Source organism: Pleurodeles waltl, chromosome 5, assembly GCF_031143425.1.
Source record: "Pleurodeles waltl isolate 20211129_DDA chromosome 5, aPleWal1.hap1.20221129, whole genome shotgun sequence".
Classification (NCBI taxonomy): Eukaryota; Metazoa; Chordata; class Amphibia; order Caudata; family Salamandridae; genus Pleurodeles; species Pleurodeles waltl.
The window spans coordinates 1765958745-1765982924 of NC_090444.1; the positions used below are offsets into that span (position 1 = coordinate 1765958745).

General features: G+C 43.0%; 1 protein-coding gene across 3 annotated transcripts in view; it reads left to right on the forward strand.

Annotated features, from left to right (window-relative positions):
• TMEM63A (transmembrane protein 63A) overlaps positions 1–24180 on the forward strand; it is a 304333-nt gene that overhangs the window by 176645 nt on the left and 103508 nt on the right. For all 3 annotated transcript variants that reach the window (XM_069236185.1, XM_069236186.1, XM_069236187.1), the window contains exons 8-11: positions 85–193; positions 1226–1296; positions 16620–16700; positions 19789–19912. In XM_069236185.1, the coding sequence (XP_069092286.1) occupies positions 85–193; positions 1226–1296; positions 16620–16700; positions 19789–19912 (385 nt within the window). The remainder of the gene's footprint in view (positions 1–84; positions 194–1225; positions 1297–16619; positions 16701–19788; positions 19913–24180) is intronic.

Below are 24180 nucleotides of genomic sequence, written 5' to 3' on the forward strand. Positions count from 1 at the left end.
AAATCTTTGATTTTCTCAGATTTAAAAATAGGTTTGTGGGTGGAAAGTGATTGAAATTAACTGATTATTTGTTTTTTCCCACAGGAACGACTACCTTTGGCTGCACACTGTCATGGCCGTAGTCTACCTGCTTGTGACGGTGGTTTTTATGAGGCATCATACCTCTGATATTAAGTACAAAGATGAAAATACTGTACGTTTACATTTTAAGAGTAATACGTAATCATTCTTAGGAAAAAGTGCTGTCCCCAATTCTGCAACATGGTCGACTTCTGTTGTTAGAGCTCGCGAACACTGGAGAGGCCTGCCTGTGCATTGCTTTTCCGCTTCTCAAAGCTTCTGGGAAGAATTGCTTTCAGTATGTAGGGACATTGGGTTGTTAATGTTTTGGAGAGCGGTACAACACTTTTTGAATTGAGCTGTGACCAAGTACCCACAAATCTAAACAAATCTTACCCTCAAATGTGAATTGGTTTCTGTGATGAATCTCTAATTCTCCCTGGCTGGTACAAACAGCAAGACGTTCCTTAGGGAAACTGCAGGTGATGTGGACGTAGCCAGCGACTGGACATAACATAAATACAAATAAGAGATAAAGAATGCAAAGTGTCCTAACTAAGTTATTTGAAAAGATAATAATGTAGTATACCACCACGATGGAGGAAAAGAATGAAGGGCCCAAATCTTATAGTAAAAAATGTTACGCAATTAACTGTTGCTAAAACCCTTCATCTACAGCATAATCCCATAGTCCTGTTATCAGCGTGGCCATAGAGAGCCAACAGTAAAATCATTTTGGGCAGTGAAAAGAAACGGGAACCGAGGAGATTATTTAGGCAACAATAATTTTAGAATGGAAGATGCTGTTAACAGCAATCCCCAGTGTAGAGTTTCTGTTTGCAAAATATGTACCAAAATGCCAATACAGGTCCACAGAGAAACGTCTGTCTCCATCTGTTTTCCCAAACTGTGTGCGACGCCTCTGGCTAGTTTTGATGGCGCACCAGGGGGCCGTGGCTCCCAGTTTGGGAACCACTTAATGTCAAATATGATGTTTTATTGTATTTTTTGTCTATGCAAGTTTAAAAACTGGTACCTTAATTTATGATCGGGATTACTTTTAAGTGAGGGCCCAGGTCATTGTCTTTTTTTTTTTTTTTTTTAGTTTTACAACTTTTTCCTTCGTACTGTCAACTTTTTCAATATACATCTTTTTATTGTGCAGGCGCGGCAAACATTATTTATAACTGGGCTTCCACAAAATGCGGAGAAAATCACCATTCAAGAGTACTTTAAGTAAGTGTAACACCAAAATCAACCCACTGAACATTAAGTTTAGCCTTTGCATCCTGCAATTACATACTGTAATTGGCCTGAGATGCTCCATGCACATTGGGGGCAGATTTTGGGAAATGCAAAGGAGCACAGTAGTACTTATTTAGTGTGTGTCGCTTTGATTTGTGTGATTATAACTTTCTACTGAATGTTTGTCATCGCTCAGTGAATATCGCAGATCATTTCTAGCTGTATATAAGAATTACGGCAATCATTCCCTTTTGGCAATAAAGTTCATATAGACTTGAGTTGATCTGTCCAATCTGTGACTTGTGTGAACCAGTGCTTCATGAAGTCTCCAATTGTGTTGTGTTGCAGTTAAAGTGGAGGGAGATTAATACAAACGTGTTTTAAGGTTGTAAGGTCGAAGTCAGTTTCCTGTCTTTAATGATCAGTCTTGGGGTGTGTTTGTTGTTGTAATTGAAGCTGTCTGTAGTGAGGAGGCCTGCCAGGTATATCATTTGCCCATTAAAACCACAAGTGTGTGGCCTTTGGACTTTTAAAGAATGCTTCCTCCTGTATTCAGTGTGGGTTGTTCTAGCTGTTTATCAATGAACAAAGGGGGCAGTTTTTCAAGTTTAACTTATTTTTAATTCTGGTCTCCTCTGTATCGTGATGGCTTGTATTTTCTGTATAGTGAAGCAAGGCGTAGGAATTGAAGTTGGCACAAGCAGGTGCCTTGAGGTGTACTGCATCAGAGTAAAGTTACTGCATAAGGTGATCATGACTGTTTCTACAGTCACCGAGCGCTGTTCTGTGAAAATGAGAATGTGTATTCAATTTAGAGGCCATCACACATTTTCCCAGGACTATGACAGATTCATTTTATAGAGACGTTTTTTTAGAGGAGAGATAGGTAAAAGTTTACAAGGTCATTTAATAAAAGAGAAAAAAGTGTATTTTTCTGCTACAGTTTTTTTTTTTTTTTTTTTTTTTATAAAGTCAGATTCAAACACACATCGTCCCAGAGAACAGGGAATGTGATGCAAATTATCACGTTGTAGACAAGCATTGACAAAGCCAATAGGTCTCCCATATGCAAAAGCTATTATTGGCTTTAACAATTTGTTTTTGCTGTGTTGTACACCAGCGTGACTACTGTTCAGCATGTCTAAAAGTTAGTGGCGTGGAGTGTCATAGAGTGGAATGGCAAAGAGTGGAGTAGAGTGTTGTAGAGTGGAGTAGCAGAGTGTCATGTATTGGTGTGGCATAGTGTGGAGAACGTAGAGTGGCATACACTGGAGTGGCATAGAGTATAGTGGACTGGCGTAGAGTGTTGCAAAGTATAGTGGCACTGAGTACAGTGTCATTGAATTCAGTCACATACAACGCAGCATTGTAGAATGCAGTGGCATAGATTAGAGTGGTGCGGAGTGGAGTGGCGCAGAGTGGAGTGGCATAGAGTGGTGCATAGTTGAGTGGCATTGAGTTGTGTGATGCCGTGGCGTAGAGTGACAGAGTGCAGTGACATAGAGTGCAGAGTAGAATCGAGTACAATAAAGTGCAGTGGCATAGAGTAGTGCAGAGTAGAGTGTGGTGTCATAGAGTGCAGTGGCGTGCAGAGTAAAGTGGCGTAGAGTTCAGTGGCAGAGAGTGCAGTTTTGCAGAGCATAGTTGTCAGTGCAGTAGTTAGAATGGTGTATTACAGTGGTGTGAAGCACAGTGATGCAGAGTAGAGTGCAGTGGCATGGAGTGCAGTTGTGTCGAGTGCAGTGGTTAAGAGTAGAGTGGCATAGAGTGGATTGTCCCAGAGTAGAGTGAAGTGGTATCGAGTGGAGTGGTGCAGGGTAGAAATCAATTGCGTAGAGTGGCATAGAGTGTAATGGCATAGAGTAAAGTGGTATTGAGTGCAGTGAGTCAGAGTAGATTAGAGTGCCGGCAGTAGATTGGCATAGAATGCAGGAGCATTGAGTTGAGTGTTACAGTAAAGTGCATTGGCATAGGCTGTATTGGCATAGGCTGTATTGGCATAAAGTGCAGTGGCGTAGAGTGCAGTGTTGCAGAGTGGCATAGAGTGACATAGCATGGAGTTGTGGTGAGTAGATTGGTGTGGTCTTGAATGGAGTGGTGGAGAGTGCAGTTGTGGAGAGTGCAGTGGTGTAGAGTAGAGTGTCAAGAGTAAATTGGCATAGAGTAGACTGGTACAGGGAAGAGGAGAGAGGTGTAGTGTTCAGTGGAGTGGTGTAGAGTAGTGTAAATTGGTGTGGTGCAGAGTAGAGTACAGTGGTGTGACATGGTGCAGCGTACAGTGGAATGGCGTAAAGCAGAGTATGCATGGTATGGTAGCGCACTGCTATTACAGACATTTTCGATTTAAATGATCATTTTATTTGCACAGACATACAGTATTACTATTAAAGCTATACAGTGCTCAAACGAAAATGTGTTGAAACTGCATCACCTAGTGTAATGATTTGTTTTGAATAAATTAAAGTATTTGTTTCCAACACACTTCATAAATAACAAAATGTGCTTCAGGTGTGTTCCTAATTCTGATATGTTCTGAAATACTTACACAGTTCATTTAAATATTGTGTACTTGAAAAAACCTCTTTACTATCCCCAGTATCCAGTAAGATAGTCACGTAGATCCTCTTACTTTGAAGTCAGAGAAAGAAAAGTAAACAAGCGCTTAGCCTAAGAAGACAGTGCCTGACATTTGACCTTGGTCTTTGAATGCACAGCAGATGTGACAAGATAAAAACAAGATTTAAAGGTTGCTTACAGAAAGGGAGTTCATGGAAGAATACAGTAAACACGGTTTAGACAAAGGGAGGGACGAACTGAACCTGGAGAGCCTAAAGCAAATAAAGCCAGCAAATATCCAGAAAATGTGAGTTACAAACCACAAACTCAATGGTAATCAGTGGATGGAATGCATTCCTAGGTCTGAAAGACCCCAAAATGTCTTTAGCAAGCCAGATAGCTGTGCTGTCTTGTAGGCTGTGACCCAAAAATGCCATATTGGAAAGCTAGCGTGGTACATATGAGGAGGTCTTGCCTCTGGGATGTAAGCGGTCAGCAAAGGGCATTCTTGTGTTGGTTTTGATATTCATCATCATTGTAATTATTTTGGAACTTAAAAATATCACACAAAATATACCATACATCAGTGCAAAAAAGTTGGTTTTAACAAATCATCACTGAAGTTCAGCTATCATCATCACAAAAGACATGTAAAAAGTGCAAGTGAATCCATAGTATATCAACCAATGAATACAATACATTCCTCTTTTACTTTCTCAGTTGCCATTTTACAACAATGAGCAAATAAAATTGAGACATCACTCAATACAAATAAAGACCCGGAAAAGAAACCTTCTCCTAAGTTGCCAAGCCCTAATTATTAACATTAGGAGTTCAATATTTGGATATAAGGTATCACATTGTTTTTTACAAAGATCTAAGGTTTTCTTCCTCAGTCCTAAATATAGTGATTTTAATGTCGGTTTATGCCAATACTTTCTTAACCTTAAGTGAAGGAGGCATTTAAAAAGGAACTGGATCTCATCTTTACACTGGCCCATATTACTCATACAATTATTAGAATTTATTGGTGACGATATTGATGTGAAACTGCCTGGACACCAGATGAGAAGTCCTCTAATTTGATCAAGTTATTTCCCTCTAACAACCTAGTTTATGTGGCAATGAGGTTTAAGAGCTCCACTCTGCTTAATGTTGTTACATCAGCTCTGAATGTGCTGGTAGCTTTGGAGTTGAATGTAGAAGGTTACAAATGGGTCTTGAAATGTATTTTAGAGTAACAGCAAAGATTACGAAGACAATCAAAGATTAAACCCAACCAAAGTCTAGAATTTTGTGATGATAATTTAATTCCAGGTTGTTTCGTCAAGATCACACACTGCATTAACCCAGGAAATGAAGCAATTGAAAATATTTAACTACACACTTTTCGCTTCTGCCTGTTATGTAGCTCAATGTTATCTTTCATTTATTTTTTACAATGTTTGGCTGAAAGGGTTTGTTCACCGGAAATCGACCATCTTTGTTGGAAAGGCTCAATTTTTCTAAAAAATGCTACTTATTTCACACTAGTCCTTTAAATTTGCTTCCTGTTTACATAGGTATTTTTGCATCAATTCATATATCCCCATTAATAATTTAAATAATTCATAGAGGCTTTTATCCAAAGTATGCACGTTTATTGCATACAGATGTGTGCAATTCTTTTTCAAAATTGTATATGTTCCCACTGACACTGGTTACCAATTATTTCATTGCACTGGGTTATGGGGGATCCCATCTCTCTGAAGCCTGGTGCTTCGCCTGTTACAAAACGGTTCAAGAGCTTAAAACAAGACACAGTGCCCACTGTGTGTAACCTACGTACACGCAGTTTAGTAAAAGTGTGGTCGGGGTCCAACCAAATGAAAATCATACTCTTCCACTTGCTTAAAGCTAAGGCAAATCTTCCCAAATTTGTGGTCAGCTGCTGATGTTTTATTGCAATAATCAATACTTTTTTTAATCTCTGAAATGTAGACACTGTTAGTATTTTCTGCTTTGGAAACTGATGACAATAAAGAATGTAAGTAGAGAATGCAACTGAGACACAATTCAACATCCCTGTACTGTAGAGTAGGTGATGGGAAAGACATCAACAAACAACAACTGTCTCAAGAATTAAAATGCAGGACCAGCCGGGGTATGAGAAGGCTCAAAGTGCAGCATAGATGATGCTGTGAATGTGAAATATTCAGAGGAGGGCAGACAAGAGGATGAGGAGAAACTGGAGAAAGTTGTTAAGATATGTCTCATTACATTTTGCAGCTACCTGGAATGGTGAATGTGCTTTCTTGTGTTCCTTCTTGATCGTCCTCCAGATCAGCCAGCGTGGCTTTCTCTGGGCTACTAAGGGAGCACAGGAAATTGACTCAAGTGGGAAACACTGGCCATTGAGGTTAGAGAAGCTTGCCACCGATGGTAGAAAGATGGATCCCAATGGTAAGATGAGACCGCTCTGCACAAGATAGAAATGTAAAGGCTGGGTCCTGAAGCAGGGCAAATGTAGAAGACTTCGCTTATACTTAGACCAACAAGCCAACATCTTATTCTTTAAGGATGAGATTGAAGGTTACATGTTAAGTTGGGTTTAGACAATCTGCAGAATTGAAGGCCATGTGGTAAACCGGTTTAGGCCTACACTTAGGGCCTGATTTAGCCCGTCACAAAACGTGGCGGTTATTCCTTATGCTATATTACAGTTTTCATAGGATATAATGGAATCGTAATACAGCAGACAGGATATCCGTCATGTTTGTGACGTAGTAACCCCCATCTGCCAAACTCTAACTCAGACCCCCAATTTGTAGCATGCATTTTGGTCTAGTTTGAAGAGTGGCCAACCAGCAGCTGGGACAACTGCCTTTTTAGGTCGAGCATAGCACGCACACGCTGCTTTTTGACACGCTGCCATCTATTCTGTCGGCTTTAACCACGCCCATCTCATGCCCATCACTTTCATTCGTTCCTGGGCTTGTTTTTTAAAAATCCCTTGATGTCATTGGTGAATGCGTTACATTTGTCCCGCCTTGAGGCTCTTTTGTTACGCCTTGCAGCCTGAACCTGTTACATGGATTATTGCTTAATTTGCTGATATACTTTAGCGTGGGCTAACTACTTTTTTCTTCTGTCTCTCCCCTTCGCTCTCCATGGCGCTTTGAGGTTTCGTACAGCGCAAACTCAATCGGCGGTATTGGAGCGCTCGTCATATTGTTCACACTGTTACCTAATTTGAGTCATTTCAGTTTTGCTTTTGTCTCTCCCTTTCGCTCTCTATGGCTTTCCAAAATCCCTTGTGTAGGAGGCTGGCCTGGCTTGTAGTGGGTACCAGAGGTACTTACACCTTGTGCCAGGTCCAGTTATCCCTTATTAGTGTAGAAGATGTGTTTCTAGCAGCTTAGGCTGATAGAAGGTAGCTATGGCAAAAGCAGATTAGGCTGAACTAGGAGACATGTAAAGTATACCACTGGTGTCATACGCACAATATCATAAGAAAAAACAATACACAGAAGTACAAAAAAATAAAGGTACTTTATTTTTATGATGATATGCCAAAAGTATCTAAGTGAGTACCCTCAGTATGAGGATAAGTTATATACAGAAGATATATGTACACAAACCAAACTTAGGTAAGTAATAGCAAGAAAAGTAATGCAAACAGTGTAGAATTACAATAGATTGCAATAGGAGGAAATAGGTATAGGGGCAACACAAACCATATACTCCAAAAGTGGAATGCGAACCACGAATGGACCCCAAACCTATGTGAGCTTGTAGAGGGTCGCTGGGACTGTAAGAAAACAGTGAGGGTTAGAAAAATAGCCCACCCAAAGACCCTGAAAGGTAGCTGTGAAGTGCACCTACTATCCCCAGAGAGCACAGAAGTAGTGATAGGGGGATTCTGCAGGAAGAGCAAACACCAGCAATGCAACAACAGTGGATTTCTGGACCTGAGTACCTGTAAGACAAGGGAACCAAGTCCAATAGTGGGAGTCACTAGGACAGAGTTGCTGAGTTCCAGGGACCACGCTCGTCGGGATGAAAGGGGACCCAGAGGACCAGTGTTGCAGTCTTTTGGTGCCTGCGTTAGCAGGGGGAAGATTCAGTTGACCCACTGGAGATTTCTTCAGAGCTCCTGGTGCAGGGAGGAGGCAGGCTACCCCCAGAGCATGCACCTCCTGGAAACAGTCGAGACCACGACGAGTCGAGTCGAAACAGTCGAGAAAGCCGGCAGGATGAGGCGATACAAGGTTGCTAGTAGTCGTCTTGCTACTTTGTTGCGGTTTTGCAGGCATCCTGAGCAGTCAGCGGTCGATCGTTTGGCAGAAGGTGAAGAAGGAGATGCAGAGGAACTCTGGTGAGCTCTTGCATTCGTTATCTGAAGAATTCCCCAAAGCAGAGACCCTAAATAGCCAGAAAAGGAGGTTTGGCTACCAAGTTAGGAGGATTGGCTACCAAGAGAGGTAAGAGCCTATCAGAAGGAGCCTCTGACGTCACCTGCTGGCACTGGCCACTCAGAGCAGTCCAGTGTGCCAGCAACACCTCTGAATCCAAGATGGCAGAGGTCTGGGGCACACTGGAGGAGCTCTGGGCACCTCCCCTGGGAGGTGCAGGTCAGGGGAGTGGTCACTCCCCTTTCCTTTGTCCAGTTTCGCGCCAGAGCAGGGCTGGGGGATCCCTGAACCGGTGTAGACTGGCTTATGCAGAGATGGGCGGCATCTGTGCCCATCAAAGCATTTCCAGAGGCTGGGGGAGGCTACTCCTCCCCAGCCTTTCTCACCTTTTCCAAAGGGAGAGGGTGTAACACCCTCTCTTTGAAGAAGTCCTTTGTTCTGCCTTCCTGGGCCAGGGCTGCCTGGACCCCAGGGGGGCAGAAACATGTCTGAGGGGTTGGAAGCAGCAGCAGCTGCAGTGAAACCCCGGAAAGGCAGTTTGGCAGTACCCGGGTTCTGTGCTAGAGCCCCGGGGGATCATGGAATTGTCTCCCCAATACCAGAATGGTATTGGGGTGACAATTCCATGATCTTAGACATGTTACATGGCCATGTTCGGAGTTACCATTGTGACGCTACACATAGGTGGTGCCCTATGTGTAGGGCACGCGTGTAATGCCGTCCCCGCACTCACAAAGTCAGGGGAAATTGCCCTGAACAATGTGGGGGCACCTTGGCTAGTGCCAGGGTGCCCACACACTAAGTACCTTTGCACCCAACCTTCACCAGCTGAAGGTTAGATATATAGGTGACTTATAAGTTACTTAAGTGCAGTGGTAAATGGCTGTAAAATAACGTGGACATTATTTCACTCAGGCTGCAGTGGCAGGCCTGTGTAAGAATTGTCAGAGCTCCCTATGGGTGGCAAAAGAAATGCTGCAGCCCATAGGGATCTCCTGGAACCCCAATACCCTGGGTACCTCAGTACCATATACAAGGGAATTATATAGGTGTACCAGTATGCCAATGTGAATTGTTAACTTTAGTCACTAGCCTGTTAGTGACAAATTTGGAAAGCAGAGAGAGCATAACCACTGAGGTTCTAGTTAGCAAAGCCTCAGTGAGACAGTTAGGCATCACACAGGGAGCACATACAGGGCACATACTTATGAGCACTGGGGGCCTGGCTGGCAGGGTCCCAGTGACACATGGACTAAAACAACACATATACAGTGAAATATGGGGGTAACATGCCAGGCAAGATGGTACTTTCCTACACCTTGTAATTGGAAAATGCTTCATTTAAAAACACAAATCATCAAAGTGGCTCAGCCTTTGGTGGTCCTAGGACAATGGGTCCACCTTCAAAACGTTCACCACAGTGTGCTCTTTGTCTAGATCATCTCTGGGTCCCCACACTAAGTTAGCGGGGACCCCAAACTAATACCCCCCCCCCACCATTCTTTGTCTTTTTAAGCACAGTTATGACTGGAACTTTTGTTTTACAGCCGGGAGTAGTTTGTGTTTTAAGGGTCTTGTTTGAAATAATATTCTAGTAAGTCTGCTAGCCCTTTACTTATATGCAGGGCCACTTGAATTATGTGGCAGAGAGGACCAAATTATGTGGAGTGTTGACTAGTTAATGTGGCAAGAAAGGTCCATTTATGCATTTACTGTGCCAGTAGCTCTACCTCAAGCAAATGTGAGGCCTATTGCATTTTAAATGCTTATTAGAATTGAAAGCCTGTGCAAGAAATCTGTTTATAATTATGGGCTAAACAGGCGTAAAGTGTTTCAAAAGACTATAAACAAATGAAAGTAAAGCTTGAAATCCTACTGGGTGAGTAAAATAAGGGTTTGTTTAGTTCCCACTAATAAATTCCTAGGTAACGTCTTTTCATAACTGATCTAGTTACCACTAAATATTATGAAAGACCCTCTAACTACAGAGCAAGTGGATAAACATGCAAATACAAGAATCCGCTGGGGATTCTAGCGGCAATCATATCAAGGCCCCAGGGAAGGAACATCAGGCAACAGCTACAAAAGAAACATCAGATTTCAAAATTCAGGGTGTGGCATTAGGGTAAGGCAGGATGCGAAGCCCCTCATACATCCAGCCAATCCCCATGCATTAATGCAGTCTGACCTTTTCTGCCATCTAGTGGCTAAGTAAGGTAATGTAAGTGAACTGCCTTAGAGGCTGACTAACACTGACAAGTGAGACAGTTAAGCCCAGTTTACCCCATGCATTAGCAGCAAACAGTTTTTTATTCGAGGAGGAAGGGGACAATTTCAGAAATTCGCCAAGAGAACTTGTGGGGTTTCGCGTTGTTGACGTCATCCCTTGTTAACGTAACAAATATTTTCTATTTTGCAGATTATGTAATATTCCACACATTGGGATCCCACCCCCTAGCTGGCCATGTTTAGTAAATGTGTTGACGTGTGATTATTTCCTAGGTCTAGTGAGCATTTTCAAGCTGACTTCATTGAGAACATTTGGCGAGGTGTGTGTGTGTGGGGGGGGGGTGGTAGAGGGGAAGGGGTGTTTAGGGGTGCGGCGCGGAGAAGGTATTTGTTCAGTATTCAGTCACCATTTAGTGCTTATCTCTGTGACAGGCAGCCACCCGCCCTTTTCCTGAAATGGAGCCTGATAGTTTACGGCAGGGGTCTTCAAACTGGGGGCCTGGCCCCCCAGTTGGAGAGCTTGAAGTGATCCCAGTGGGGGGCGCTAGGCATCTGGCCAAAAGAACCATTATTCTAATAACAGGGCTTTGTTTTAAGCTTAAAAAAATGAGCAGCAGTAAACAACTCTGTAATGAGCCATTACCAACATGTTTTGTCATTTACAGCCAAGCTGGAAGTATTTGTCAAAAGGGGATGGACTACAAATACTCTTAAAACCCCCCACCTTCACTTTAAATAATCACACTGTGGACACTTTTACATATTTAAAAGGCCTGCCTGACCAGAATAGTTTGTTTGGCATCATGTATTTGATTGTATTTTTAAAACAGTAACAGAACTTAACTGTAGTGTTTAAATAAGCATATACATATTTAAACATTGTCAATTTAATAGAATAATTGTTCAGGTATTCCCCCCCCCCATGATTTCTTTCTTCCCTGGAGGGGCGCAGCATTAAAAAGTTTGAAGACCACTGGTTTACGGTGACCAGGTGTCTCGGATTTGCTGGTATAGTCCCGGGTTTTCACCAGATGTCCCAGCAGTTTTAGGCAAATTTAGCTCATGTCCCGGTTTTTGGAAGGAGTCGATTGCAAAGCAGGGCTAGTTAGCAGCTATTATAAGAAGCAATGTCATTGAAATGTATTTTGCTGGGTTTAAAAAATCACATTTTTTTTTTATTTTTTTAGTGCTTCTTCAAGTTCTTCTGTGATTCTAGGTTGATGAGGGCTATCATTCTGTGCCTCTCAGTTGATATAAAATTGTAGTCCGTCTTTTATTTTTGTGAAATGTCTCGTTTTTGGGGATTTCAAATCTGGCCACCCTATGATAGTTTGGTCTCGTCGTTGTGCAGTGATTGAATCCGCAGCTAGTTGACTGCATTTGAAAATGGACCATACAGTGGCAGTAGAGGGCGTACTTGTTGACTCTGAGGTCCATATATAGAGCTGCACGCAGCGGCACGGGGTCACCACCTCTGTTAGTCACACTCCCCCCTGGATGCTATTGGGCAGTGACTTAGTGCTTGTAATAGCGTTCGTCAGACAACAGTCCGCTGATGTCTTGTGTTCGTGGGAGACTCCATCCATACAGGTCCATACGCCTGAAACACCTTTCTGACAAGGGCATAGCTTCGGGTGGGTGTATTTGGGGTGTAACACCCCACAAATAAATGCATTCTTGACTTTGTAGTTGGGTCTGGGGGCCCAGAGTAGGTTCTGTCATGTCTGTGTAAATTGTTATCGCCATGCACCAAGAATAAAAGACAAAGCAGTGACCTTTGTTAAACAGTAACGAAACAGACCTATACGCATCTGGTGCATGAATTTCAAAATGTGAAACCAGATAACCTAAAATCAATACCGGCTTCCCTGCTTGTCTAAATTGTGTGATCCTAAGCAAACGTGTTATTTCACACAGCCTCCTTTTTCTTTTCCATCATATATAAAAGCATTTTTAAACGCATGACTTAAGGATGTATGCTGTACAAGCATTCTTATGTTTGTTTTAATAAACTAAGATGTTTCTGCTTCTATAAGAATCTAGACCACGTTTAGAGTTGGTGACTACTGACTTGCCTTTTAATTTACTAGTGGCATTGTCAGTGGGTGGTAAGGCTCTTTGTTCATTAATGGCATTATTGTTGGGGAGCGAGCCATCACTGTTGTTTGTAAGTTCAGGTTTTAAATGTCTGTCTGTGCAGTGATATAACCTGAATACTAAGGTGAAACACACCGACATGTTAAAGAAATAAATCATATTTTTACATTGTTTGTTGCATGACATACATGGCAAATGTTTTCATCACTTGGGTCGTACGTGGACTCTTAGATCCAAGCGAGGACCATGACATAGCATTGGATCTGCTTGCCCCATTCATTTGCTGGGATACCCACCTCCTTTTAGGGTCGAGCGCAAAGCGCTCTGTCCCTATTGTTATCTCTCTATTGGCTTGTAACCACACCCATGTCAAGCCCATCAGTTTGATTGGTTCCTGGGCTTGCCTTTTACAATTTGCTTGATTTCATTAGTGAAAGGCATGCATACGTCATGCCTCTTCCAGTGTTTAGCCCTCCTCGAGAGCACCGGCCAACCACTAAAAACATATGAGGATCCATGTTTTCCAAATGGTTTCTTGACTACCTTTTCTCTTTATTTCGCAGACAGCGCAATCTCGCTGGACAGTAGTTGTTCGCTTTGCGTGACATCAACCCTGTTACATAGCTAATTTCACTTTTGCTGGTTACATGGCTAATTGCACTTTTGCCAGATACATGGATAATTGCACTTTTGCTTGTAACATGGATAATGAACTCTCTGCAAGACATCTTCTGCTCCTGGCTTCCGGAACCGCTGCTAGGCTGCTGTGGAACCGAAACACGTCTACTTCTGGTTGGAAGGCTCCGATTGCAACATTGTTTTTCTAGCTCCTGCAAGAATTCTGCAGCATCCAAGGCTGTGAATCCTCCAGGGTGACAAGGACTCTGTTTGCACTTGGAAGCACAAAGGAATCTTCCTTGAAGTGAAGGAGTCACTCCTCTGCATCCGCAGACGCCTCAAGACAACGTCGACTGGCTGGTGGAGTCTGCTGTCCCACGGACATTGAAAGGCTCTGCAACACAGGTGATGGGTCTGTGGCCTCCTCTGGGGCCTGCCTGTCTTCTGATCAACTTGGGAGACTGTGGGTCCCTGCTCCTGCCACTGGACTGAAACCTCTGTGCACCGCAACTGTTGCTTTTGCCAAGGCTTCTTGACTGTTCCTCCAGGAGCTCTCTAGGCGCCAAGAAGTCCCGGCCTCCAGCACTCTGCAGCTTGAAGATCAAACCCTCTCCTGCAACTGCTGCGACTTGGGACTTCTGTCTTGTTGTGCTGTTGAGGCCTCCTTGTGACTCCCTGAGTCCATCGCCTGTGGTCACTCATGGGGGCTCCAACAACCTCTGTTGGCCTTCCTGCGTGCTGAGGGCCAGCCCTGACTTCCCCCTCCCCAAGGGTAGAGTCCTCGGACCTTGCTGGTCCCCAAAACTTTGCAAATACATCTTCAACTCCTGCTTGCATTTGCCAGTACTTGCTGGTGACCTGGCTGGTCACTGACCGTCCTGCAATCCAGCAACCGCCGAGGGACATCTTGTAGGTGGCTCCTAGGACCTTCTGTAGCTCCTGGACCCTGCAGCTGGACTTCTTCCTCCACCGACTTCCAGGAACTTCACCTCTAGGAGGATAGGCATTGCCACCTGCACCACCTGGGCACCTCCAAGGGTGCTAGACTCTGTCCCCTTTCTTTTCAGGTCCTCCACATCTGGAATCCGTCCCTGGGTTCCACCGCCCTGGTCCACAGGTTGCGACAGCAGCTGGAGAATACAAGGCTTCCATTGACTTCAGTGAGAGTACCTTCTCCCCCATGCATCTGGGTCCCATGGTGTAGGTCCTCCTATCTTCTGGGTATCCTCGTGTGGGGGCACTCCAACCTTCATCTTATTTCTTGGTTTCCTCGGGGTCCACTGGGAAGGGTCCTGAAACACAAACTCCAACCACTGCTTCCCTGTATTAGTCTATGGAACGACTGGGTAGGTAACCACTCTTTACCTGGTTGTTTACTATACTTGCCTCTAGTGTTTTCATCTACCCGACCCCCTAGCTAACTACCCCACTTACCTTGGTTGGGTTTACTATTTTGCATTCCACTCATTTAGTATATGGTTTGTCACTCCTCCCCACCTTAGGGCCCTGTATATTTTATGCTATTTCTGCTTGTTATCTGTGTATATATTGTGTGTACAATGCTAGTCTAGTAGTTAGTGCTGTAATAAAGAATCCTTTATTTTTGCAACACTTGTGTAGTTCTTTTTTGTGACTAAGTTACTGCCCAACTACTGTGGTATTGCAAGTGCCATATATTCCTCCTGGATTAGCTTTAGCTGCTCGCCTCAGCTACCCCTAGAGAGCTTCTGCTATCTGAACAGCTATTCACTATCACTGAGGGTTGCCTGGACTCAGTATAGGGTGCCACACCATAGGTGTACACCATGGACTGAGCCAGCCTCCTACTACTTGCCTCTTAGCTCACTTAGGTTTTACATGTCAGTTTATGCAGTGATATAATCTGATATACTATGGTGAAATGCTTCCACATGTTAAACAAATAAAGGTAATTATATTTTTACATTACGTTTGTTGAACGGCATGGGAAATGTTTTCATGAATTGGCTCGTATGTGGACTCTTAGATCCAAGCCAGACCCTTGGCACAGCACTGGATCTGCTTGCCCTGTTAATTTGCTGGTACGCTCACCTCTGTTTGCGACTTGCACTTAGTACGTGGGCTGTCAGTCACTTGTTAACATTTTTCATACAAGACGAGGACTGGAAACATGGAGCCCTGCCTACATGCACCAACTAAAAATGTGGCACAAATAAAACACAGTAACAAATGCACTTTAAAATGCTTTAAAGATCTTGTTCAAGTGTAATATTAATTCTTCAGTTACAACTAGAATTCATCATTAAAAGTTAATTACTACTCAAACAAATTCACCCGTTTAAAAAAGCTACGACAATCCCTCTGAACAAAAGTGTGACACAATAACAAGCATGGGTGGACTTCTGCTGCAGCTCTTGTAAAAGATGGCTCAGGAAAGAGTGCTGAATGCCAGAGTGAAGATTTGTCAACTGCATTCATGTGGAGTTTAGCTATGGGAACACTTACTGGGTAAGTGATTTAAAGCCAGTATTTGTCAGTGTCTGGTAATAATAAAAAATCTGCAAAAGGGGGTATTTTTTTCCTCTTTGAAATCTAAACATAAAATATTCAATATAAGAGTAAATCACTACAAAAGTATTTTCAAGTCCTATAAACTGCTCTGAAATAAGTTCCATGTGAAAAAAGGAATACAGTGCATCTTATACACATTTTTAGTAAGATAATAGCTTTAAGTCCTCCTCTGCCCCAGAATTTCAAAACATGAATATCCAGCTGTTATTTTTATCTAAAAAAAAAAAGTGAGACCCTAGGAACATTTTTCTCACTTTAACTGGTCTTGAGAGGCATTTTTAAACAAAAAAAACCCTCACATGAGGGCAGTGAAAACTGATGCCAACAAGACCTTTGTGATTAACTGGCTTCCTGCTGGCTTCTGGTAGGACCTGCATTGGAAAAGAATCCTGGTGGGGTCCCATAGGGCTTTCTTCCTTGTGAGGATGATGTGGTCTTAGTTTATTGAATGCATTTCTTAAGCATGCGTCTTTATGAAATTAGAACGCCTTACTGGAGTGGAGTGGTTTGTCTCATAGACATACTCATATTTTGTTCTTCAAAATGAAACCTGTACTTCATTTTAAATATATTTTTAGTGCATGTAGCCAATAAATGGAAAAGTGTGTAAAGGGCGTCCTTATGAAATCTGTCCTTGTTGTATGATTACCATTTGGTTTTTAATTTCCTAATTTAGCTAATAATACCATCTGGTGTTTGCTGTGCTCAGAATACTAAACTGTGTTGTTAGATGTAGTATACAAATAGATTATCATAGTTATTACTGTAATCTGGTTGTTACATTGCTTCTAAGATGAAAGCTGTTGCAAAATCCATGCAGGGGCTTTGTTACTGTGGTTCCAAAGTGACTCCATCTTTGCTTCCCCGCAGAGAGGCTTACCCAGAGGGCTGCGTGCTGAATGTGGAGCTGTGCTACGATGTCTCCAAGCTTGTCAACATCTACCAGGAAAGGTGTGTATTCCAATAAAGAGGATTCAATTATATGGAATGTGTGTAGCCATCTCTGCCTTTCATTGGCAGACTAGTGGAAGTGGTAGACATTAGACATGCAATATGATGTACAAATGAATGTTTGCGAGTGCGAGGAATGAACATTAGAACATAGGAATGATGAGAGCTCCATTGAAGGAGACGACGAGTGGTACGCGCCAATAGTGGTGGGCACAACATTCCAATCTTTGTCTCTCTGTTTCTCCCTTTTTAATTTAGAACATTCTATCCTGAGTCGTGTGATGTTTTAATAGCATTATCGTACTTTTGCCGCAAGCTAATTTGTCAAAGGCTCTTTTCCTCGTTACAGCCCCTCATCTGCATATTGGTCCTGTAAGTTGTGTTAAGGGTATTTCACATCCAGTACAAGCAGTTGTCTTCACCTGCTGGCTGTAATGTGACCTGCTGAGAGGTTGTTCAGCAGTTTTTCCATTAAATGGTTTCCCCACACTGTGTGATCAGTTTGTTATGTGTCCTGTTTGACCCGAATCAGCTCCTGGAGGGTATAGCACGAGGCAGTGGCATTATTGAGAGGAAAGCATAAGGCATTGTTGAAGGAGAAGAGAGTTGGGCGTGATCTGATGTGAAGTGAGAAATGGGTTCGTGGCTGTGAAGAACTTTTGCAGCAAACCACCTAAGTGGCCTTTACAATTCCTGCAAGACTTGGGTGGCGGGAGCTGGTTTGTAGATTTGGGAGTTTGTTTGACTGTGAAATAAATTAATTTTTAACTGAGGTAAACATGACTTAGAGAGACCCAGGATGTGTCCTTCACTCTTCCGCCAATGGGTAATGGGGGAGGGATAGCTGAATTCTGTACTTTCTGGTGCTGGCCCAGTTAATATCTGGTTCTACATCTTTTCAGTGATTAACTTCAAGAGCATCTGAGTAAAAATTAATGGAAGGCGTGAATCGGAGAGGACATGCAGAGCGAGATAAAAGTTAATCTAATCTCTCAGTGTTGCAGACTCTCCTGTGCTATGACAGGTGATTGGCGTATAATGAAAAGTACTTTGTGGCATTGCAACAGTTTGGCTTCTGTAAGTTAGAAATTCTGCTACTCGTTACGCCTGCTACAAGAGACGCAAAAGCAGTGTTGGTGAACAGTGTCATGTCACTGAGATGTTAAGTATGACCAAGGGCTCTACACAGTTCATGCAGGAGGGATAGTTAAACAGAACGAGTCAGGGCCAGGAGTATTCTGATTGAGTAAGAAAGATTTAAAAAAGTTCTTGCATTTAAAAAAAAGTTATGCAGCTATCCAGTGGTTGTCGTCTCTAGCACGGACATGAAAAAGGCTAGCCTCCTCCAGTTAGCTGATGTGCACTTAATGTTGGTTGTTAACAAAAGTTTTGTTGGGATCTGTAGTCAGGCCGCCTTAAAAGTGATGCCCATCAGTTGACTCAACATAGGAAACGTCAGACCCAAGTCCAAGACCACATTTCTGTTGCTTGAAAAATGACACTACTCAAGCATCCAGATTGGTCAGACGTTCCGGCATTCCCTACAACCTCAGAGAATGACTCCAGTGCTCGTGGATGTGCATGGCGGCAACTGTGACCCGCACTTTGAGAACTGCTGCCCCGGCGCTAAAGTGAGGTTTTGATGGGCTCTTCGCGAGCATACGGTCTCTGCTGTCAGATATGCGCATAAACATCTTATACTCGCAAGCAGGGAGAATGACATTGCAAAGTAGCTACTCACCAATGTAACCTGACCAAGAATGGGGGGGAGGCATAAAATAGCTGGAGATTGATGTAATCTCTTGGCACTTGCAATCCTCTCAGTGTTTGCACCCGAGGTTCATTCTTAATCCTATCTCCAAACGTTAAGAACATTGAGCTAACTCCCAGGTCCAAGTCATGTAGCATCTCTTTCTATTCAGCTCATGATAAAATCCACCCTTCTCGGTGTATGCAGCAGGTGGGCAAACTGGCTTGGTATCTTCACATTCAATATAGTTGTCTACAAATGCCAAATCCACTGACTCTAAGCAGCTGCCATGTTTCTCCTCACTCTAATTTCCTGGCTCATTTCTCAAAAACTGAAGTCACTGTGTTCTGTTTGGCCCCTTTTCTTTCCTGTTACAAACATTGCATTGAAAGGTTTATTTTCTCTTCTCTACTCTTTGATATCAAACTTCTCATTTTCTTATTTTTGTTGAATTTACATATCAAATCTATGATCTATAAATGGTCTGGGTTAACAAGCGAACATCCCTCAAAACCTTCATGTCCAAAATTGGCTGCATTTTAACAGGAATAAAACTCAGTTGCCCTCCACATTGCTAATGGGCATTTTCTCTGCCCAGTTTCCTGCCCCTTTCCACCCTCTTATCTTTTTGCCATCAGGGACTTTAAATTTTTTCTCATAACTCAATGAATACTGTTCCCCAAATCTTCCTGCTGTCCATTCACCACTTATGTTATTTTATTTTTGTGTAAGATCAGTCATTAAAGGTGGATGATACTATTGTAAAAACACTCATGCCTTCTTCATAGTCGCCTACAACAATGTGCCTTCTTTTTTCATCTGTGCAAAATTGAGTGTACCCCTCCCAGCACTACTACAAAGGTGAGGAGAACTTGTAAAACCACCATTGGTATACCAGATGGGACTGGCTTTAATGTGCTGTCACTCCAATACACAGTTATTCACAAATGCTGATTGCAGCCACCCTGTTTGCCAATCCTGGAAAAGAGCAGCTACAAAGATTGTGTTCTTATACAATGTCTCAGGAAATAACGAATGGATCATGACAGACAGTGTGATGGAAAATAGTCCCTCATGAATTCCATCTGAGGGTCTTTCAAGAAGACGGAATACTAACCGTACAGCCAATAGCATGATGTGAGAAATATTCCTCTGGGTGGAGCCTGTGCATACTCTATGAACACTTTAAAGAATTGGTAACAATAGGTTTTTCATACTAATTTGCTGTGCAGTCCACCTAATAATTCACACAACACTGAGCGGTTGATGTTCCTCATTTAAGTGATTATTGTGACATACAATCGAAAATTAATCCTGTTTATTTGATTTTATTTCTAGGAAGAATGCAGAGAAAACCCTGAAGTATTTTACTGACCTGCAAGCTAAGGATGGCACAGTTGTGATGATAAACCCCAAGCCGTGTGGACAGTTTTGCTGCTGTGTCTTCCGCGGGTGCGAAAGGGTGAGAATGAATCGGTGTGTCGCTCTATACGAAAGTCTTGGAGCTTTTACAGAAATCTGTGAGAAAGTCCTTACTGCATGGGAAGTCTGTGTACTGTTAGCATTATTTTCGTTATCCACTCCAGGACTATGTAATTACGCTGGCCGTACCTTGCGCTGCCTGTCCTGATAAACGCGCCATCAGTATTACGCGCTGCACACAAAGTGGACATCAGAGCATCTTTGATAGTACCAGTGTAAGCAACAACCGTTTCCAGTAACTACCATTTGTTTCATGTATCAAATGGGATTCTCTGATATTTGTGCTTAGTGTGCATTCAACTCTCATTGGTGGTTTCTTCTGCAGCACAACCTCCCACCCTGTGTTGACCAATTTTAGCTTACGGTGATAACTATAAGGCCCTTGGATCTATCATTTTCTGCGAGGTGATTAACACAAAAGTGTGAAAATATGATAAATGTGTCAAAACGATGAGTAGACACTTTTTTTGGATAGGAGAAAATCTAAGTACTTAAAGATATGCTCTTTTTTTCTCAGTTTTTCAAAGTGGTAGACTGAAAGTATGTGAGGCAACTCTGGTGAAAATATGACATTTGTGTACATTCAGATAAATGAATAACAGCATATGGAAGTGGAGATTGCACAAACATATATTTTTCTTTTTCTATATTCTTTCTGCTGCGAACAGCACCACACATGTGGATTGGTGTGGAGTATGTTATGTTGTAGCAATTTCTGAAGCGCTTGTTAAACGTAGGTTTTTGGTGTGATGCAAAGGGGAGGTCTGGGGAGGCGTAAATGGCTTCACAGTCATTGTGTGAGATTCAAATGAAATTTGTGATTCCAGTGTCCTAAGTGATGGTGGGAATGTTGTAAGTAATTGGAAACCATTTTAGCATTCCAATCCCTCACTAGTTTACTTTCTTTTAAGTTTTAAACTTTTTATTGAAGATCACAGCAAAGTACAGCGCATAGTTGGCGCCACTCAATTCTATACAACAAGTCATGAAAGGGGACACCTGATCATACATGTAAGGATGTACAGATCAAACATGAAAATGTCAAGAGCAGGCGAGCACAAATGCGTAAATGTATTGTCATGGATTCAGGGGTCAGCGCTGTCCAACAGGTGCGTCGAGTATGATCTGAGTGGACCCCAAAGGTCCCAGGGCCGGGCTTGAGAATCTCGATCTGCAACATATACTTCAGCTTGATCGTTACAGCTCAGATCCTTAAACTATTGGTTTGTGGTGGGTGCTTTCTTCTGCATCCAAGCTATTACCACGCTCCTTTTAGCAAGCACAAGGGCCATAGCTGCAAATTGGCAAACTAATACTGGGCTGTAGAGGCAAATCTACAAACCTACAGGAGTACTGCCAGTTGCTGCTAAGCAGTCAAACAACCTCGACCAATATTTTGACAGTTTTGGACCGCTCTAAGCCATATGTATGAAGGAAGCGTGCAATAAGCCACATCTTTGCACTCTGGCCTTTCTCTAGAACCAAATGTAGCATTATTTCGGGTGTATAATAATATCTATGCAAAACTTTAACACATGTTAGTCTATGTTTATAGTTAAATGGTGTCTCCACCAGTGCACCCATTTAAAAAGAATCCGGAATCTGTTGCGTCACCCGTTTACTTTGTGGCTGTAGCAAGAGAGGGGCCGCCAAATCTAAATCAGTCTGTGTTCCACCTTAAAAGGGCAAGTAGAGTTAAAAATTGCAGGACTAAGAACCAGAAGAAGTCCCATATAAATTGGCCTTCATTCCAGCGTTCTGAACCTGGAAGCTCTTGTGGCACCTGCTTAGAGCAGCTGTTTGAGCACACCCTTGCTGGACCCACTGACACTCTTCAGGCAAGTCCCCTCTCCGCTGGTCACAAAAATGTCACATAGCAGGGAGTGAAAGCCATGGGAACTTTGACAAAACTATTGCTTCATTGTAGGCCAAGACCTGTGGATTCCAAGGTCCAGACTGCTGCGACCACTGCCCAAGGAGGTGGAGGCGGGGTCCAGACGCGGTAAGATTCAGCCCGGGAGTAGTCTGGGTCAAGATCAGCCCATCGGAGACTGGGTCACCCCTCTTGGTCTTTCCAGTGTAGAAAGATCCCTGGGGAACTGGAGAGTGCACAGCTGTTTGTCTATGTTGGATCACTGCAAATTGATTCCCTATATGACACACGTGCTCTTTCTTCTCCACCATGAAGAAAAAACAAATGACACGCAGAAAAAATCTAAATCATGCATTCCATCCAGGAGGCCTGCTAAACAAAGGAATTACAGATCGACCACCCACTTGCACAGTCACAGCCAAGAAGTGTTACACTGCTGTAATTCATTATTTAAAGCTGCTTCGAGCTGGTATTAGAAAGACTCAAAAATATTCATTTTGGTTTGTTACTCTTACAGATCTTGTCATTGAGTTTAAGGGTTCCAGACATCCACTGGGATTTTACGGAGCGGGCCTTCATTCACACTAACCAGCATTTACAAAGGGGGTGGGGAGATTAGTCTCATGCTATGGACTGTGCTAAACCGTCAGATTCCACAGACCATCATGTCATGGGGGTGGAATTCATGGACACGCATGGCAGTTATAAGCTGACCCAACTAGTACCGTTGATGTGGACTCAACTGATGGCGGCTCAGCACAGCTGCTCGTCTTTAATTCCTCCTTACAGTAATTCATGGCTGAATTTTATATCGAACTGCCCTGTGTTGCAATTACCCCCTTAAACCAACCTCTTATGTTTCCGTTTTGTCCAATGTCCCAGTGTTTAGAGCAAACCAGAGGGAGGGCTGCCCAGTCCTCAAGAGCAAAATCCATTGTTGGGTTTGCCATAAGACTGGCCAGGATTTGTGTGGATACAAGGACATAATCAAGGCAACAAGAGTATCTTGGATGGGTAACTGCATGAAAGGGACTAGAAGAGATTTGTGTTTCGTTTTAGAGAGCCCAACACTGTCATAACGCTCTTACGCAGTCTCTGTACCCCTCAACCAAACGCAAGACTTATTAGGGCACTTCCCCTGGGGGACTTTTACAGGGGATTGTACAGAAAACAAGGAGGAATATTGTCATCCTTTGAACATTAATGCAGTGACAGGTCCACCATTTAAAAATGTTCTTCTGAAAAATATGTTTTCTCCTTTAGAATTCTTAGAAGATAATGAATGACAACCAGAAAATGTAGGCACGATTTATGGAGACAGATCTATTTTCCCTGTTAAGCTTTTTGAAAACATCTCTCTATTAAATACCCCATTATCTTCTAGTAGTTATTAATAACGGTATATATGCAGTGGCTAAATGTAATAATCATTTCCACTGTGTCTCATGGAATGTTGTAAGCATTGGTCCTTAGCTGGCCAACCCTGATTGGCTGACTTCTATGACACAATTTTAACTGTTCTTGTCTCCAGGAGACATGGGATTTTAGGTTTTTCTCATTGATGGCTATTGCACTTCGTGTGTACCGGGTTCTGTATTACAGAGAGTTCCCCGGAGGCTCAATGGGCCTGCGCGCTCGCTTTTTGCGCCCCTGAGCACATGGTATCATAGAAAGGGCCGCAGATGCTTGTGCGTCCCCTTCTGCAATTCTGATAGGACGAGTGCACATGTAGCGCCGGTGCCATCATGAGAGGGCGTTTCCTCATTTGCATGAGACCGTGGCCCCATTCAAAATACGTTATCTCTCTGCCGCTGCACCTAGGCCGTTTTATAGATGCTGGCGCAGAGGCAATCAGGCCCTTAGGTGGCGCATTCACAGTGCGCCCACAAAAATACTATTCTGTCAGACGTGCAATAAGGATTAAGGCGCAATTGAACAGTGCCTTAAATTGTAATAGCTGATGTTGAAATACTTGATTAAGAACGGAGCCCTGCACTTGCCTTTTATGGGTCTCTTCAGCTTATTTTGGACATGTTAATCGAATGAAACTCTGGGGTTCGATGGCGGCTCTGAGCGATGAATCTGCCATTCTTAATTTTATGATACAGTTACACACAGATACTACGGCCTCCATAGAGTACGGTGATAAGGGTGAATGCACAGAATCATTCGGCAGGGCTGTGTTTCGGCCTCTTTTCCCTTCACTTTTATATCATTAAACTGGAAGGTTTCTTAAGGGATGGAGTCGGGACATGCACCAAGTAGGGTTGCAGCCACTGCCTGTACTCTGCTACGCATAAGTGACTGTGTTAATAGCCTGAACCACAAATGGGCTCCAATTATCAGTTCTTTTGCTAAGGCTTATGGAGGACTTG